The 17863-nt window shown below is 45.1% G+C and overlaps 1 protein-coding gene across 6 annotated transcripts in view; it reads left to right on the forward strand.

The window, feature by feature from the left end:
* LOC144493000 (uncharacterized) overlaps nucleotides 1–17863 on the forward strand; it is a 160733-nt gene that overhangs the window by 29054 nt on the left and 113816 nt on the right. For 3 of the 6 annotated variants that reach the window (XM_078211765.1, XM_078211769.1, XM_078211770.1), the window contains exon 1: nucleotides 4474–4761. The exons of 1 other annotated variant lie outside the window; for it this stretch is intronic. In XM_078211765.1, coding sequence (XP_078067891.1) covers nucleotides 4721–4761 — 41 coding nt within the window. In that variant the 5' untranslated portion in view covers nucleotides 4474–4720. Of the gene's footprint in view, nucleotides 1–4463; nucleotides 4762–17863 lie in introns of those variants that run through there. 2 more of the 6 variants (XM_078211766.1, XM_078211771.1) reach the window with 2 other exon arrangements.

Below are 17863 nucleotides of genomic sequence, written 5' to 3' on the forward strand. Positions count from 1 at the left end.
GGCCTCGCCGGTGAGGCTGGAGGCCACTGAGGCCCACTGGGGGGGGTCATAGGCAGGGGGCAGTGCCCTTGGGCAGTGCGAGCCTGGCCCTGCCGACTGGGCACCCTGGCACTGCCCACCAGGCACCGGGCAGTACCAAGGGAGCAGGACCCCAGGGGGTGGGGCTTCACGGGGGGGGGGGGGGGCAAGCAAGGGCAAAGCCAGACTGGGGTGGGGGAGGGGGTAGGAGGGGAGGGAAGGGGGGAACTCTGCATCGGGGGTTGGTGGCTGGTGTTGGGGCCGGCGATTGGGGGTCAGGACCGGGGATTGGGGCCGGCAGTCGAGAGGCTAACATTCGGTGGGGAGCAATCAGCTTGTCTGTGCTGTGATTGGGGGAGCTATTGCACAGAACAGAGAGATCTACGCATGTGCAATGGTGCCCTTTGCTATGATCTGCTGGCTTTCGGTGAGCTTAGGCCCCTACCCTTCCCCTGCTGGGGGAAATGTATCTTGCTTCATTTTTTGCTCAGAATGGACTTTTACCTCCCCAAAAAATGGGTCTGATTCTCTCCCGGTTTCCCGCTCATTCGACACTTGGAATTCTTTTGGCTCCCTGAGTGTCACAAAAGTCTGAAAGTCTGAGAGTTTCAGTCTGAAAACTGGGGCTTCGGCTTCGCCTCTCCCACTGGTGTGAAACTCCCTACTGCCAGAAAAATTGACAGAGTGTGGGAAAATTGCATGTGGTAGCTCGCTGTAAAAACTGGAGTGAAACTCTCCTGTTTTCAGACTTTTGTGACACGGGAATTGTAGCGGGTGGGGGGGAGGGTGGGGTGGGGGGGGGGGGGGAGGGGCAGTGGACCATGCAGAGGTATGTTCACCTCGGGCAGGATTTGTCACTTTTGGGGCAAGCACGGCCGGAAAGTCCTACCCTTAGAATTTAAGGGGGAGAATTACACCTGTTGTGTTCAGGAAATGGCAGAATTTGAATCTAGGACGTCAAAACTGAGCCACCATTCCAACCAATCTCACCGAAATCCCAAGTTGGCATGATATGACAAGAGAATTGCTTCTGAGGAACATAGACCAGGATCTCCCCATTCAGTAACATAGAGTTGTAGAGTCATAGAGGTTTACAGCATGGGAACAGGTCCTTCAGCCTAACTTGTCCATGGCACCCTTTTTTTAAACCCCGAAGCTACTTCCAATTGCCCGCATTTGGCCCATATCCCTCTAAATCCATCTTACCCATGTAACTGTCGAAACACTTTTTAAAAGACAAAATTGTACCCACCTCTACTACTACTTCTGGCAACTTGTTTCAGACATTCATCACCCTCTGTGTGAAAAGATTTCCCCTCTGGACACTTAAACCTATGCCCTCTAGTTTTAGACTCCCCTATGTTTGGGAAAAGATATTGACTATCTAGCTGATCTGTGCCCCTCATTTTTGAATAGACCTCTATAAGATCACCCCTCAGCCTCCTATGCTTCAGGGAAAAAAGTCCCAGTCTATCCAGCCTCTCCTTATAACTCAAACCATTAAGTCCCGGTAGCATCCTGGTAAATCATTTCTGCACTCTTTCTAGTTTAATAATCTTATTGGGGTAACATGATGGTTGATCTGCATCTTAACTCCATCTACACATCTCACTTTGGTATCAGGCTCCATATTATTTAGTAGTGTTGCCAACAGAAAAAAAAACCATCGATTTCAGTTTCAAAATTTTCCATTGATTCCCCAATATTTTTGGGGAAGAGAACTCTAGAATTCTGTGAAAGGAATGCTTCCTGACTTTCCCTGAGCTCTAATTTGAAATTTATGTCCTCTTGTTCTTTATCATCACCCCCCCCCCCCCCCCCCCCCACTGTCAAAGGAAATGATTTCCCTTGATCTGCCCCCTGGTGCGTTGCTGCAGTGCACTTTGTAGGCACACATTGCTGCCACTGTGCGTCAGTGGTGGAGGGAGTTAACGTTCAACATGCTGAATGGGTATGGTATCAATAAAGTCAGCTTCTTTATCAGAATCTAACACTTCCAGCCCCAGAATCGTTGTGGTGATTCTGCGCTCCACCTTCTGAATGACCAAACTTACAGAATACTGAGAGGCCTAGATAGAGTGGACGTGGAGCGGATGTTTCCACTCATGGGAGAGACCAGGACTTGAGGGCACAACCTCAGAGTGAAGGGACTCTGAGATGAGGAAGAACTTCTTCAGCCAGAGGGTGGTGAATCTGTGGAACTCATTGCCACAGAGGGCTGTGGAGGCCAGGTCATTGAGTGTCTTTATGACAGAGATAGATAGGTTCTTGATCAATAAGGGGATCACGGGTTACGGGGAGGAAGGCAGGAGAATGGGAATGAGAATCGTATCAGCCTTGATTGAATGGCAGAGCAGACTCGATGGGCCGAATGGCCTAATTCTGCCCCTTATATTTTATGGTCTTATGGTCTAATATATCTTTCCTACTTTCAAATATTGATTTGAATGCAGTTTAACCTGATTTAGTACATCAATTGGGACATGAAGCTCAAACTAGATCACCTTTCAGAGAAACCTCCTGTCTGGCTTTCCTGTGTTCTTTATTATTCATTACGGTATGGATGGCCCTTCCATCTTACATGAGGAAACATGACCCTAATTAGTTTTGGATGAGGTCTGTGTGTCAGTACCTTCCAAGCCATCTGGCAGATTGAAGGCATCCTGCTGGAGGGAGTTATTGATCCCCCATTGCAATTATCTCAAGATTGCCTTCCCATGTTCAACCCTGCAGCCCATTGTGCACATTGTTCACTCATGACCTCCATGTTCTTTGACCTATATTAGGGAGGGGTATGATCGATCTCTAATATGTTAAAATTCTCCCCCTTGTGTTCAAATCCCTCCTTGGCCTTGTCCCTCCCTGAGAGCAACATTCTCCAGACCTACACCCCTCCAAAGATCTCTATGTTCCTATAAGTCTGACTGCTTGTCCACAACTTCCCCCCCCCCCCCCCCTTCCTTCACACCACCGTTGGCTGCTGTGAAGTGCAATGGCATGTTTAGTAAATTAGAGGTGCCACATAAATGCAAATCGTTGTTATAATGTACGAGTCAAAGGTAAATGATCCAAACTGATACTCCAGTGCAGAACTGCAATGTGCTGTTGTGGTGCCATCTTTTAAAAAAGGTGGGATTGTTGTCGGTGCATAACTCGATGGGCTGAATGGCCTCCTTCTGTACTGTAGAGTCTCTTTGATTCTATGATGCTTTGAACTGATGAACCAAGGCACTATCTGCCATTTCAGTGGATGGATTAGAGTATGATGGCATTATTCAAAGAACAGGGAAATTCTCTAGGGTGTCCTCAGCAACAACAACAACTTGCATTTATATAGCACTCTGAACGTGTCACCATTAGTGGTCTATGGATGTGCAGAACCATTGTTGACATCATTCTGAAATGTCAATATAGTGCCGTTAACACAGTAAAATATCCCAAGGTGTTTCAGAGGAATGTAAATAAACAGAATTTGACACAGAACCACATAAGGAAAAGTTAATTCATGAGTTACAAGTAAGGCTTGCATTAACAGTGCAATGAAGTTACTGTGAAAATCCCCTAGTCGCCACACTCTGGCGTCTGTTCGGGTACACTGAGGGAGAATTGAGCATGGCCAATGCCCCTAACCAGAGTGTCTTTTGGACTGTGGGAGGAAACTGGAGCATCCGGAGGAAACCCAAGCAGACACGGGGAGAACGTGGCAGACTCTGCACAGACAGTGACCCGAGCATCGAACCCGGGTTGCTGGCATTGTGAGGCAGCAGTGCTAACCACTGTGCTGGGACAGATGAACCAAAGCTTGGACAAAGAGGTAGGCTTTAGGGAGCCCGGGACAGAAAGGCAGAGGTTAGGCAGCATCAGTGGAGGCAATCAGAGCAGGATTTCAGGTCGATGACCCTTCATCAAAACTGAAGAAAGATCTTGCTTCATAATATATAGTTTCAGCGATACTCCAGCTCTTTCCTCAGCTCTGACCAACCTAAAATGTTAACTCACTCGCTTTCTCTCCACAGATGCTGTTCGACCTGCTTAGTATTTTCAGCCTTTTCTGTTTTATTTTTGCATTTCAGATATCTAGTATTATTTTGCTTTGGTATTTAAAATAACATTTTGTGTATATGTGTGTGTGTGTGTTTCCTTTTAAACTGGGATGAAATCAGGTGTGGGTGTGAAATCTAGTGGTGGAGTCTGCTGGCATTCTGTTCACACAATTCTATGGATTCAAGACTGCCAAAAATACAATTATTTCCTTAGGGCAATTTTATGCCAATTAGTAACTGGTGGGTGGTGGCTGGGGCTGGGGGCGGGGGGGAGCCAGGGAGCACTCCTTGACTGTGTAGATAAATGCAGTGTCAAGCAGGGAAACATGTTTGTCTTGTTAGATATGATGGACATAGGGAGGAGTGTTGGGAAGAGAGTAGGCGGGGGTGTGGGAAGGGAAAGGGGTTCAGTGCTGTGTTTACATGTGTGTACAGCTTTTGGACGCCGTTCACAGTGCTGATGCTGGGGCCTCTCTTCCTCAATGAGTTCTTGAAAGTGAGCAGTTCCCTTGAGCTGGCTGGAGATTACAGACGCACTTCTGGACTCCCATCCGTGGTGGTCAACTTACCCAACTGAAAAGGGTCAACTTTTGTGAGCGGCTCTTTTGCGCTTGGCACTCATGGGGACGGAGTGGGGGCTGCTGAGTACTCTCTGACAGATGATGGCCGGGGTTTATTGCTGCCTGCGAGGCAGTTCAGGGTAAGGGAAAGTTTTCTTTTTGGCATCATGTGTTGCTGTGTTATTGCAGGACGCTCGCTGTGCACCCAGACACGGGGATGGTGTCTTTCCCCGGGCAGTGTATACCCTATCCACAGAGGAACAATACTCCCAGTTAACCTGAATAGTTTGGGAGGATTGTTGACATTGGGGATTTGAAAGTGAAGCTTGCGTTGGGGCCGGGAACTGGTTAAATCCAGGAATGGGGGGAGGGGGGGGGGTAGTCTACTTCTAAATTTACAACTGCAAAACATTGAGAGTGCAGCATGCTATCTGTGATTGTGTCTTCTTTATCGTCAACTGTCCTAAAGTAATTTAAGCAACTCGTTATCGACACAGATCTTTAAAGGGCATTTTTTTGGTCATTGGTTATGCGCTCGTGAACACTTTCTCTCTCAACATCGCATTGCATCTGGTTCAATACGATGATGAAAGAATGAACTGTCTTTAATAAGGACAGTGTGTGTCTAAAATAACTCTCCCAGATTCGCTTGTTTTTGGAGATCCAGTTAACTTAGGGTCAAGAGACCAGCAGGGTAAATGATGAAGCACACAGAACTCAAAACGCTGCCTTTAATTAAACTGGTAAGTATTCAGAACATTCAAACTGTGTCAGATGCTGTTCTTTTAAAAGAAAATCTGTTGTTTTTAAGCTTCGATCCACAGGGGTAATTCCACGAGGATTTTTGTTTATTTTCCCGGGAGATGGCTATTTTACAATTCTACAGATGGTCTCTGGCTATCAAAGTGTTCTAGAGGCAAGAACAACATTGTTCTTGCAGATGGCAGAGTGTGGCTCAGTTTGCAGTTTCACTGGGAGGCAAACGGATCAAAGTCCAGGCACAATGGTGTTGGGAGAAAGAGGGAGATGGGTCGCGGGTGCAGAATGCTCGAACGGTATCTGGCTGTGACAGTATTAATAGACCATCATGTGCAATTCTTACAGTCAGTTTTCGCTGGAACTCCTTTTGAAATGTCATTTGCCCAAAGCATTGTCTACTAAATAATAATGAATACTTATAAAGAAAAAGAATGACTTGAATTTATGTGATGCTTTTCATGGTCCAAAGATATATCTCAATGTTTTACAGCTTTTTTTTGCAAAAATATACTTTATTCAGAAAACATCTGAAAAAACATTACAGACGTTTCAAAATGGCCCTCACACAAAGGACAATAATATTGAAGTTCTCATCATGTATCATCTTGAGATGCTTCAATACATTCAAAGAAACATAACAGACATTTCAAAATGGTTATCACAAATGGTGCATAGGCATTTATGTTGTCTACCCAGAGCAAGTTGCACTCTGAGGTACTTCCATATTATTGTAATGCATCTAATATTCACTGTGTACATTCAATGTGAGTCATCCAAAGATGTGTAGGTTAGATGGATTGGCCAGGCTAAATTGCCCCTTCGTGTCCTAAGATGCGTAGGTTAGGGGGATCAGCCATAGTAAAAAAAAAATCTGGAATCAAGAATCGACTGATGGCCATTAAACCATTGTTGATTGTCGGAAAAACCCATCTGGTTCAATAATATCTTTAGGGAAAGAAATCTACCATCCTCGACTGGTCTGGCCTACTTGTGACTCCAGAGCCACAGCAATGTAGTTGACTCTCAACTGCCCTCCAAGGGCAACTAGGAATGGGCAATAAATGCTGACCTGCCAGCGACGCCCATGTCCCATAATAAAAAAAAATGTATGGGGTTATTGAGATAGGACGGGGGAAGAGGGCCTAGGTAAAATACTCTGTCAGAGAGTCAGTGCAGACTTGATGTATGGGGTTTCTATGAGTCTGTGAGATAGAAGTTGAACAGCACAGATATCTATGTAGATGGCTGGCAATTTAAACACTGACTGAGTTAACCTCAATTTTCAATACATGCCTAAAGCATGGTGCATCGATATGCAAACAACAATTTAACAGTGATCCTGCTCACAATTTCAGCTCCTATTTAAGCCAGTTGTGATGTTAGGTCACTGCAGGTTAGAGGCTGGGAATTCTGCAGGAGGTAACTCACTTCACGATTCCCAAAATCCATCTGTCATCTGCAAGGTTCAAGTCAGAAGTGTGATGGAACACTCTTTATTTACCTGCAGCTCCAACAGCACTCCAAATGTAGGACAACACAGAGGAAAAAGCATCCTGCTTGATCAGCCCCCTAGCCACCATCTTAAATGTTCACTCCCTCCCCCATAGTGGCAGCAATGTGTACCATCCACAAGATGCAACTCCTTCGATAGCCCCTTTCAAACTCATGACCTCTACCATCCAGAAAGACAAGGGGAGCAGATGTATGAGAACACCATCACCTGCAAGTTTCCCTCAGTTACGTATGTTTGGGGGCATGACCCCTCTAAGGAAATAGGTCATGTGACCCTGGGTGTGGGGAGATCCATTCGGAGACCACCCCAGGAGGGCAGTAGGGGTTAGAGTGTGGAGCGAGTGAGACCAGCAAATAAATACATTCCCCGATGTTTGCCAATGGAGTCAGTTCTTGGGATACACCTCTAGTAGCAGAGAATTCAACACCCTTCAGGCTACAAACCATCCTGACTTGAAACTATATTGCTGTTCTTTCACTGACACTGGGTCAAAATACTTGAACTCCCTCCCTAACAGCACTGTGGGTGTACCTACACCACATGGATTGAAGTAGTTAATGAAAGCAGGCCACCACCACCTTCCCATGGACAGTTAGGGATGGGTAATAAACGCTGGCCTAACCATTAACGTTCACTTCGCATGAACAAATAAAAATAATTATCAAGATGTGTTCCAATGAAGTGTCAATCTTTTTGATCAACCAAATAAACTAAATCAAATTAACCAAGGGACAAATTAAACGGGAGCAGCTCCCAAAAGGAAGGGAACCACCCGAAACAAATGACAAAGTAGAAAGGAATCTTAAAACATCAAATCAAAATGTGATTAAAGGGGTTAATAATGCACCCCAGTCCCTGGGGCACGGAAGGTGTTAACAGTGCCCTTGGACACTGCATACTCCATCTCCATGGATACCTGGCCATGTATATAGCCATGGTAGAGGGACAGTCGGGTCAGATGGGCCCCCCCCCCCCCCCTCCCCCCCCGCCATGGCCTACAGTTCCATCGTAACACCCAAAGGTACTTTATAGACAACAAAGTAATTTTTGAATTGTAATCATGTTGTAATGAAGGAAACATGGCAGCGAAGTTACTCACAAAAATATAAGGTAATGTGAGAAGGAGTTTGAGGGGCAACCAGTGATCTCTTTGCCCAGAGGCTTTCTCACAAGCCATCGTCCAAATATTCATTCAAAAGAGAATTAATCGCTTGAAGGTGGCGTAGGGTTTGAAGCAAAAGATTGGGACTTGACCAGATGGATTGAAACACAAAGGGCTGTCAGAATGTTTTAGCGCAAGAAACCAAGAACCAAGTAGCGTATGGAAAGCTGCACTCCTGAGAAAGGAGTTCATGCTTAACACTTCAGGAAAAGGAAGGAAATTAATGGAAAAGGGAAGCACGTGGATTGAAAAGTCTTTGTTAACTTTGGTGGTGGTGGATAAATAAAGAAGAGAGATTTGTGTTTAGATAGCGCCTCTCACAATCTCAGAATGTCACAGAGTGCTTTACAGGAAATGAAGCACTGGTCACTGTTGGATGTAAGATAGGCACCAGCATGTGAACAGACAATCAATTGGCAGCAGGGTGATCGTGGTACTTGCTCAGTATCTCCACAGTTTGGTGTTCTTTGGGCCAGGCTTACAGCATATCCACCGATGTGGAATGAATGGTGTCGGCTCTCATTCATGCTATGGGAGTGTTCCATCTTTCTCCACACAACTGTGTCGCTTGACAGACTATCCATGGGCTACAGAAGGCTCTGCTTGGTCTCCTTGCTTTTCTGCTTGTTCTGAGATTAACATCTTGTCCAAATTCACTGGAAAAATGAGTTGAAGCAGTAACAAAATGACAAAGCCACTGAGTTGGGGGCCATTAACCCTCCATTTTATATAGGGTCAAAATGACCATTAATTGTTCCTAAGCTGCAATTATGTAGAGCATTTAGAGAGTCATAGAGGTTTGCAGCATGGAAGTAGGCCCTTCAGCCCAACTTGTCCATGCCGCTCAGTTTTTACCAATTGCCCACAGTTGGCCAATATCGCTCCATACCCATTTCTTCCGCATTGTGCAAAATTTGGATTTGAGCTGGCAATTTGGTCATAGAATCCTTACAGTGCAGAAGGAGGCTATTTGGCCCATTGAGCCAGCACCAACAACAATCCCACCTATACCCTATCCCTGTAACCCTGCTAATCCCCCTGACACTAAGGGGTAATTTAGCGTGGCCAATCCACATAACCCACACATCTTTGGAGTGTGGGAGGAAACCGGAGCACCCAGAGGAAACCCACGCAGACACGTGCAAACTCCACACAGACAGTGACCCAATGCCAGAATTGAACCCAGGTCCCTGGCACTGTGAGGCAGCAGTGCTAACCTCGGTGCCACTGTGCATGCTTGCTTCACTCTGAGTGAGAGATAACCCAGATAGATGCAGGGAATGCCAACCGGGACTGAATGTTGTGACATCACCTTCTATGTTGTTTCAGTCAGTTGCTTTTATTTTACAGCTCTTTGGCAGATGCCGAGGTGATTTATCTTGTTTTTACACATTCATCGTTAGTGAATGATCCTTTTCTTGCCTCCTTGCATGGAACAGTAATAGTTTCCATGACTTTACATGTTTGTTTGGTAATATCTGTAAAAGGAATAGCCTGGGATTCCTGTTTATTTCCAATATGTACATTAAGAGAACATTGTGACAATGCTTCATACCCGACTATGAAGCATCTAAAGTGCTTCCGGATATTTACTACAGACCTGAGTTGCGGGACTTTCAGGCCACACTCGCCCCGAAACCAGACAATGACTTATCTATGCTTAGGATCCCAAACCCCTGTCAATTTTAAACCACTTCCAAAAGCACAAGCGAACATCCCCACAATGATACCAGAAAATCCCGCCCGAGGTCAACGGACCTGACCATGATCCACCCCTCGCCCGCTATGATTCCCGTGGCAGGCGGGACGTTAAAATTCGCCCTGATATATCACAGTTGGAAGTAAAAACTTTAGTTTATGCAGGACCTTGTTGTATCTTCAAGATGTCCCAATGTACTTAATAAGCAATAGACTACTTTTAAAATTGAGTCATAGAATCATACAGCAGTTATCCAATTAGACCCAAGTTATCCGATTAGGGTGGCATGGTGGCACAGTGGTTAGCACTGCTGCCTCACAGCACCAGGGACCCGGGTTCAATTCTGGCCGCGGCCACTGTCTGTGTGGAGTTTGCACTTTCTCCCAGTGTCTGCATGGGTTTCCTCTGGGTGCTCTGGTTTCCTTCCACAGTTCAAAGATGTGTGGGTTAGGTTGATTGGCCATGCTAAAATTGACCCTATTGTCAGGGGGATTAGCAGGATAAATGTGTCGGGTTACAGGAATACGGCCTGGATGGGGTTGCGGTCGGTACAGACTCGATGGGCCAATTGGCCTCCATCTGTACTGTAGGGATTCTATGATCCTCTCATAACCCAGCACAATGTATCAATTCCCTTTTGTAAGTCATCATTGAATTTATCTCCACCTTCATTTCAGACATCCTATTTCAGATAACATCAACTCACTGCGCAACACATTTCTCCTTGTATCATCTTTAGTTTTCATCTTAAAATTCAGACCTCTGGCTACTTATCCACCGAGTAAGAAGTTTAACAACACCAGGTTAAAGACTTATCCACCTACCAGTGGAATCAGTTTATCCTAGTTTACTTTATCAAAACAGATAGCATGTTAATCAATGAGGGAATCAAGGGTTACGGGGGTAAGGCGGGCAAGTGGATTTGACTATTTTCGTATCAGATCAGTCAGGGTCTCACTGAACGGTGGAGCAGACATGATGGGCCGAATGGCCTACTTCTGCTCCTCCATCTTATGGTGGTTTCAGGAGAAGGTCATCTAATGGCTTAAGAGTGTGCGTGCAGAGACGGAATGAGTGACTGCCAGATAGACAAGGAGGATTAGATGGGTAGGGCAGGAATCCCTTGAGTGTGTAGGCAGGTCTAAATATTGGTTTTCTGGAAGGTGCAGCCAGAACCATGTCCAGTGCACCACGGGTGGTACAAGGGTGGGGATAGGGGTTGCGGGGGTGTGGGGGGAAGGGGGGTCGGGGTGGAGGGGGGTGGGGGTGGAGACGGGGAGTGGAGGGGGGGAAGAGCAATGTCAGAAACGCAATAATGAAAGTGCATCCTGTAGTTGGGGACAGACAAACAGGCATGATTTCAGGATAGTATGATGCCTCCCTTATGCCTGGGTCAACCATATCACTGGGCAACCCTGGGAGAGTGGGGGAGCACAGCTGGGGTTCAGGGTGCAAATGGGTACCAATGACACAGGAAGAAAGAAGGATGAGCTTGCCCTGGGGAGCTAGGAGTGAGATTAATAAGGATCCCAAAGATAGCAATCTCTGAATTAGTCCCAGTGACATGCCCTTATGAATGCAGAAATAGGTGAATAGTGCCATTAAATGCAGTGCTCAAGAATGCAGCAGAGAGGACAGTGGATCCCTGGGCACTGGGACCTGTTTTGGGGGAACTGAGACCTGTACATTCTGGGAGGGGGTACGTTTCAACAGACCCGTTTTCCCCGTGTCTGCGTGGGTTTCCTCCTGGTGCTCCGGTTTCCTCCCACACTCCAAAGATGTGCGAGTTAGGTGCACTGGCCATGATAAATTGTCCATGAGTGTCGGGGGATTAGCAGGGTAAACATATGAGGTTACAGGGATAGGGTCTGGGTGGGATCGTTATCGGTGCAGGCTTGATGGGCCAAATGGCCTCCTTCTGCACTGTAGGGACTCTAAGACCAGTACCATTGTGGGGATCAAAGCTTTGACAGAGGGTCATCTGGACTCGAAACGCCAGCTCCTTCCTCTCCTTACAGATGCTGCCAGACCTGCTGAGATTTTCCAGCATTTCCTCTTTTGGTTTCAGATTCCAGCATCCGCAGTAATTTGCTTTTAATCATTGTGGGGATGTTCGCTTATGCTGTTGGGAATGGTTGAAACTTGGCAGGGAGTTGGGATCCTCAGCACAGATTCAGAAAGGAGAGATGTAAACTTGCAAATGGAAGGCAGATATCAGTAAGTGAATTTAGAAGGCAGAGAAGAGAGAGGCCCAAAGTATTCAACAAAGGAGTTTCGCAGTGCTTAATGTTATATACGTCTATGCAAAGAGTCAAAATAACTAAGACAGATGAGCTAAAGACACAGATAGACACTTGGAAATTTGATAACATAGCTATTACTGGAACATAGAGTCATAGAGGTTTACAACATGGAAACAGGCCCTTCGGCCCAACTTGTCCATGCAACATGGCATAAAAGGGCAGGAATGGCACTTCAGTGTTCCTGGTTACAGGGTTTTCGGATGGGATAGCGAGAAGGATAAAAAGGAGCAGGGTCGTAATATTGATTGCAGGATGATTTACCAGCAAGATCACCAGGGGAACACAAAGAGGGACACTCATATTTCAGAATATGACAGAGACTGATAACTTATAAAAACAGATTAATTTCCTAAACAACCAATAGACATAAACAGATGGACAAGATTTCACTTTCAAGACTTTGATTATAACAAACAAACTGAAATCAACATGGATCAAACATTAATTAAAAAGGTAAGTTTCACATTTAGTAACACAATTAAAATGAGCCTTATGAGATGATTCTACAAGCAGGAGGAGGCCATTTGGTCCTTTGGGCTTGTTCCGCCATTCATCTTGAATGTGGCTGATTATCAAATTCAATATCCTGATACCCCCCTTCCTCCCATATCCATTGATCCTTTTAGCCCCAAGAGCTATATCTAAATTCTTCTTGAAATCAGACAACGCTTTGGCTTCAACTGCATTCGGTGGTAGTGAATTCCACACATTCACTACCCTCTGGATGAAGACATTTTTCAATTCTAAAAGGTTTACCCCTTATCCTCAAACTATGACCCCTAGTTCTGGACTGCCCCACCATTGGGAACATTCTTTCTGAATATACCCTGTCTAACCCTGTTAGAATTTTATAAGTTTCTATGAGATCCCCTCTCACTCTTCTAAGCTCCTATAATCCTAACTTCATATGACAGACCTGCCATCCCAGGAATCAGCCTGGTAAACCTTGGCTGTACTCCCTCTATAGCAAGGACATCCTTGCTCAGATAAGGACACCAAGACTGCACACAATAATCCAGGTGAGGCCTCACCAGTGCCCTATGCAATTGCAGCAGAACATCCCTAACCCTATACTCAAATCCTCTCACTATGAAGGCCAACATACCATTTGCCTCCTTTACTGCCTGCAGTACCTGCACGCTTACTTTCAGCGACTGATGCACGAGGATTCCAAGGTCTTGTTGAGTAACCACCTTTCTCAATTCACACCCATTCAAGGAATAATCTGTCTTCCTGTTATTGCTACTGAAATCGATAACCTCACATTTATCCACAGTATACTGCATTTGCCGTGCAGATGCCCACACACTCAGCCTGTCCAAATCACCCTGAAGCATCTCTGCATCCTCCTCACAGCTCACCATGCCACCCCGCCGCCCCCCCCCCCCCCCCCCCACCCCCAACACCCACCCAGCTTTGTATCATCTGCAAATTTGGAGATAATAGATTCAGTTCCCTCTTCCAAATCATTAATATACAATATGAACAGTTGGGGTCCTAGCACAGATCCCTGTGGAACCCCACTAGTAGTCAGTGACTGCCAATCAGTCAAAGACCTATTTATGCCAAATCTTTGCTTCCTATCTGCTAACTAGCTTTCTATCCATCTCAAGACATTACCTGCAATCGTATGTGCTTTAATGTTAATAACACCACACTTCTGGCAGATATATACCATTATAGGAACACTCCCACGGTTACCCCAGCTCACCGATAGAGGTTCACTTCTCCCCGCCATAACAGTGTCCTTTGACAAACATTCTACTCCCAATCCGAGATTTCTGGATTTGAGCATCTCCAGCAAGGCACACTTCAATGATTCCCTGAGCTTTAAATGTTTACGAGCCTCCTGTTACTTTTCTTTTGAACAGAAAGCAAACTCTCACAAGCATCCTGCTTGATTGTTAATACTAAACAGAGAATCACAGAATACTACAGTGCAGAAGAAGCCCTTTGGCCTATCGAGTCTGCACTAACATATAAAAGGCCCTGACCTGCCCACCTAATCCCACTTGCCAGCACTTGGCCTGTAGCCTTGAATGTTATGGCGTACCAAGTACTCATCCAAGTGCTTTTTAAAGGATGTGAGGCATCCCGCCTCCACCACCCTCCCAGGCAGCACATTCCAGACCATCACCACCCTCTGGGTAAAAATGTTTTTCCTCAAATCCCCCCCAAACCTCCCACTCCTCACTTTTAACTTGTGTCCCCTCATAACTGACCCTTCAACTAAGAGGAACAGCTGCTCCCTAACCACCCTGTCCATACTCCTGAATAGTCCACCTTACTTTCCCATAGCAAAAACTCCTTTGTTTCTGTCTTTCAAATAGCAACTGACCTTTTTCCTGTGAGATACTGGGAAAAGGTGTTAAAACCGCCACTTGGACTTCAATGTGTTTATATTTCTCCATTGCAACCAGATCACATGGGAATGTCTTCAAGCTGAGTTATTTATCTGGAATTCTATTTTCCTTTGCGTTAGAAATGTCAAGATATTATCATCTTGTAAAATTCAGCATTTATGAAACCATAAGCCCCCAGTCAGCTGAAGAAAAGAAGACCAAATATATAGGCAGGTTTTGAGCCATACACAAATAGTGGAGTAGTAATGATAAGGAAATTCAATTACCCTAATATTAACTGGGATAAAATTAGTGTAAAAGGTGTAGAGGGCACGGAAGTTTTAACATTTATTTCGGAAAACTTTTTTAAACCCATTATGTAGCAAATACAACAGGGGGTGAGGGATTTCTGAATTTAGCATTCAGGAATGAAGATGGCAGAGATATCAGAGCAACAGAAAGCAAAGAGTGGGGGTAAATGGGTGTTTTTCTGGTTGACGATCAGTGACTAGTGGTGTGCCTCAGGGATCAGTGTTGGGACCGCAATTGTTTACGATTTACATAGATGATTTGGAGTTGGGGACCAAGTGTAGTGTGTCAAAATTCGCAGATGACACTAAGATGGGTGGAAGAGCAAAGATTGCAGAGGACGCTCAAAGTCTGCAAAGGGATATAGATAATCTAAGTGAGTGGGCGAGAGTCTGGCAGATGGAGTACAATGTTGGTAAATGTGAGGTCATCCATTTTGGTAGGAATAACAGCAAAATGGACTATTATTTAAATGGTAAAAAATTGCAGCATGCTGCTGTGCAGAGGGACCTGGGTGTCCTTGTGCAGGAATCTCAAAGAGTTGGTTTGCAGGTGCAGCAGGTAATTAAAAAGGCAAATGGAATTTTGTCCTTCATTGCTAGAGGGATGGAGTTTAAAAACAGCAAGATTATGTGGTGTGGCCACACGTGAAGTACTGTGTATAGTTTTGGTCTCCTTACTTGAGAAATGATATACTGGCACTGGAGGGGGTGCAGAGGAGATTCACTAAGTTGATTCCGGAGTTGAGAGAGTTGGCTTATGAGGAGGGACTGAGTAGACTGGGGCTATACACATTGGAATTCAAAAGAATGAGGGGAGATCTTATAGAAAAATATAAGATTATGAAGGAATAGATAAGATAGAAGCAGGGAAGTTGTTTCCACTGGCGGGTGAAACTAGAACAAGGGGGCATTGCCTCAAAATAAGGGGAAGCAGATTTAGGACTGAGTTGAGGAGGAACTTCTTCACACAAAGGGTTGTGAATCTGTGGAATTCCCTACCCAGTGAAGCAATTGAGGCTACCTCATTGAATGTTTTTAAGGCAAGGATAGATAAATTTTTGAACAGTAAAGAAATTAAGGGTTATGGTGAGCGGGTGGGTAAGTGGAGCTGAGTCCACGAAAAGATCAGCCATGATCTTATTGAATGGTGGAGCAGGTTTGAGCGGCCAGATGGCCTACTCCTGCTCCTAGTTCTTGTGTTCTTATGTTGTTATGTTAAGAGCATTTTGGGGCAGAGTTCATAATTCAGCTTAACATATTTATGGAGAAAAACAACGATACATCAGGTAGAAATGTTCACAATGGAGAAATGATGTGGTGATGCCAGCGTTGGACTGGGGTAGGCACAGTAAGTAGTCTCACAACACCAGGTTAAAGTCCAACAAGTTTATTTGGTAGCACGAGCTTTCAGAGTGTTGCTCCTTCATCAGATGATCACCTGATGAAGGGACAATGAACCGAAAGATCATGCTATAAACCTGTTGGACTTTAACCTGGTGTTGTGAGACTACTTACTACACAATGGAGAAAGGCCAAGTTTACTAAGCTATGATTTTGGAATAATGGACTGAGAACAGCAGCTTGGAGGTAAATCAGTGTCTGAGCAATGTGAGCCATTCAAGAAGGAGCAGAGAGCGTTCAGAACTGATGTCTTCTCCCAAACAAAATGGATGGGCTTCCAAATATTCGGCATCGTGGATTTCAAAGAGCCTGTGGCATAGGGTGGGATCATAGAAACCCTACAGTGCAGAAGGAGGCCATTCGGCCCATTGAGTCTTCACCGGCAACAATCCCACCCCAGTGCCGTATCCTCACACATTTACCCTGCTTATCCCTCTAATTTACACATCCCGGAACATTAAGAGTCAATTTAGCATGGCCAATCAACCTAACCCACACATCTTTTGGATTGCGGGAGGAAACCGGAGCACCTGGAGGAAACCCACACAGACACGGGGAACGTACAAACTCCACACAGACAGTGACCCGAAGCTGGAATTGAACCCGGGTCCCTGGATCTGTGAGGCAGCAGTGCTAACCACTGTGCCACCGTGCCAGGATAAAAAGGTCACTTATGTCAAATATCTACAGCTCAATGTTACAGAAAGCCGAGCAGACAGAAAGTGCAGGGGTGAAATTAAGAATTAAATTGGCAAATCAAAGAGGGGGCATGAAAAAATATTGGACAGTAGAGTAAAAAAAAATCCAATTTTTTAATGATTCTGTCTAGATTTAAGTTTAAAACTTGATTCAAAGTTTTTAGAAATGCTACTTATAATTTTAACACCTCTATTAAATCTCCTTTTAATCATTTCTGCTCAAAGAAAAACAAAGAACTTCCCACTTCCCAAGTGTAACTGAAGTCCTTCACCCATTCACTGTTGTATGAACAAATATTACAGCTAATCATAGCACAACAGAGCCCGACAAACAGGAAAGAATGGCCAAATGATTTTTTGTTTGGTTTTAGTTGAGGGAGGAGTGTGGGCCAGGAAGGAGATTGCTGTGATTCTGATGAGTTTATTAAGCCCATCCTTTGAAATGCTGGTCAGAGGCAATATTCCAAGTTGATTTAAGGGGGGGGGGGGTGATGGCCTAGTGGTATTATTGCTGGACTATCCAGAAACTCAGCCATTGTTCATGGGAGATGGTGGAATTTGAATTCAATAAAAATACCGAGAATTAAGAATCTACCATGAAACCATTGTCGATTGCTGGAAAAACCCATCTGGTTCACTAATGTCTTTTAGGGAAGGAAATCTGCCATCCTTACCTGGTCTGGACTACATGTGACTCCAGATCCACAGCAATGTGATTGATTCCCAGCTGCCCTCGGGCAGCTAGGGGTGGGCAATAAATACTGGCCAGCCAGCGATGCCCCTGGCCCATGAATAAAAAAAACTAAGGATTTGCTACCAATCTGTAATTTCCTACAACTCACTGAGGTATCTGTGCTCATTGAATTCTGGCCTCTTCATCATCCTGAATTTTAGTTGCTTCACCATTGATGGCCAGGCTTTTAGGTGTCCTGACCTTACGCTTTGGAATTTTGTCCCTACGCATAGTCCCCCTCTACCTTTTGTTCCTTCAGAACTTCCTCAAAACCTTCCACTTTGACCGATCATTTGGTCACCTGCTCAAACATTGACCAAT

Source organism: Mustelus asterias, chromosome 4 (assembly GCF_964213995.1).
Source record: "Mustelus asterias chromosome 4, sMusAst1.hap1.1, whole genome shotgun sequence".
NCBI classification, from domain to species: domain Eukaryota; kingdom Metazoa; phylum Chordata; class Chondrichthyes; order Carcharhiniformes; family Triakidae; genus Mustelus; species Mustelus asterias.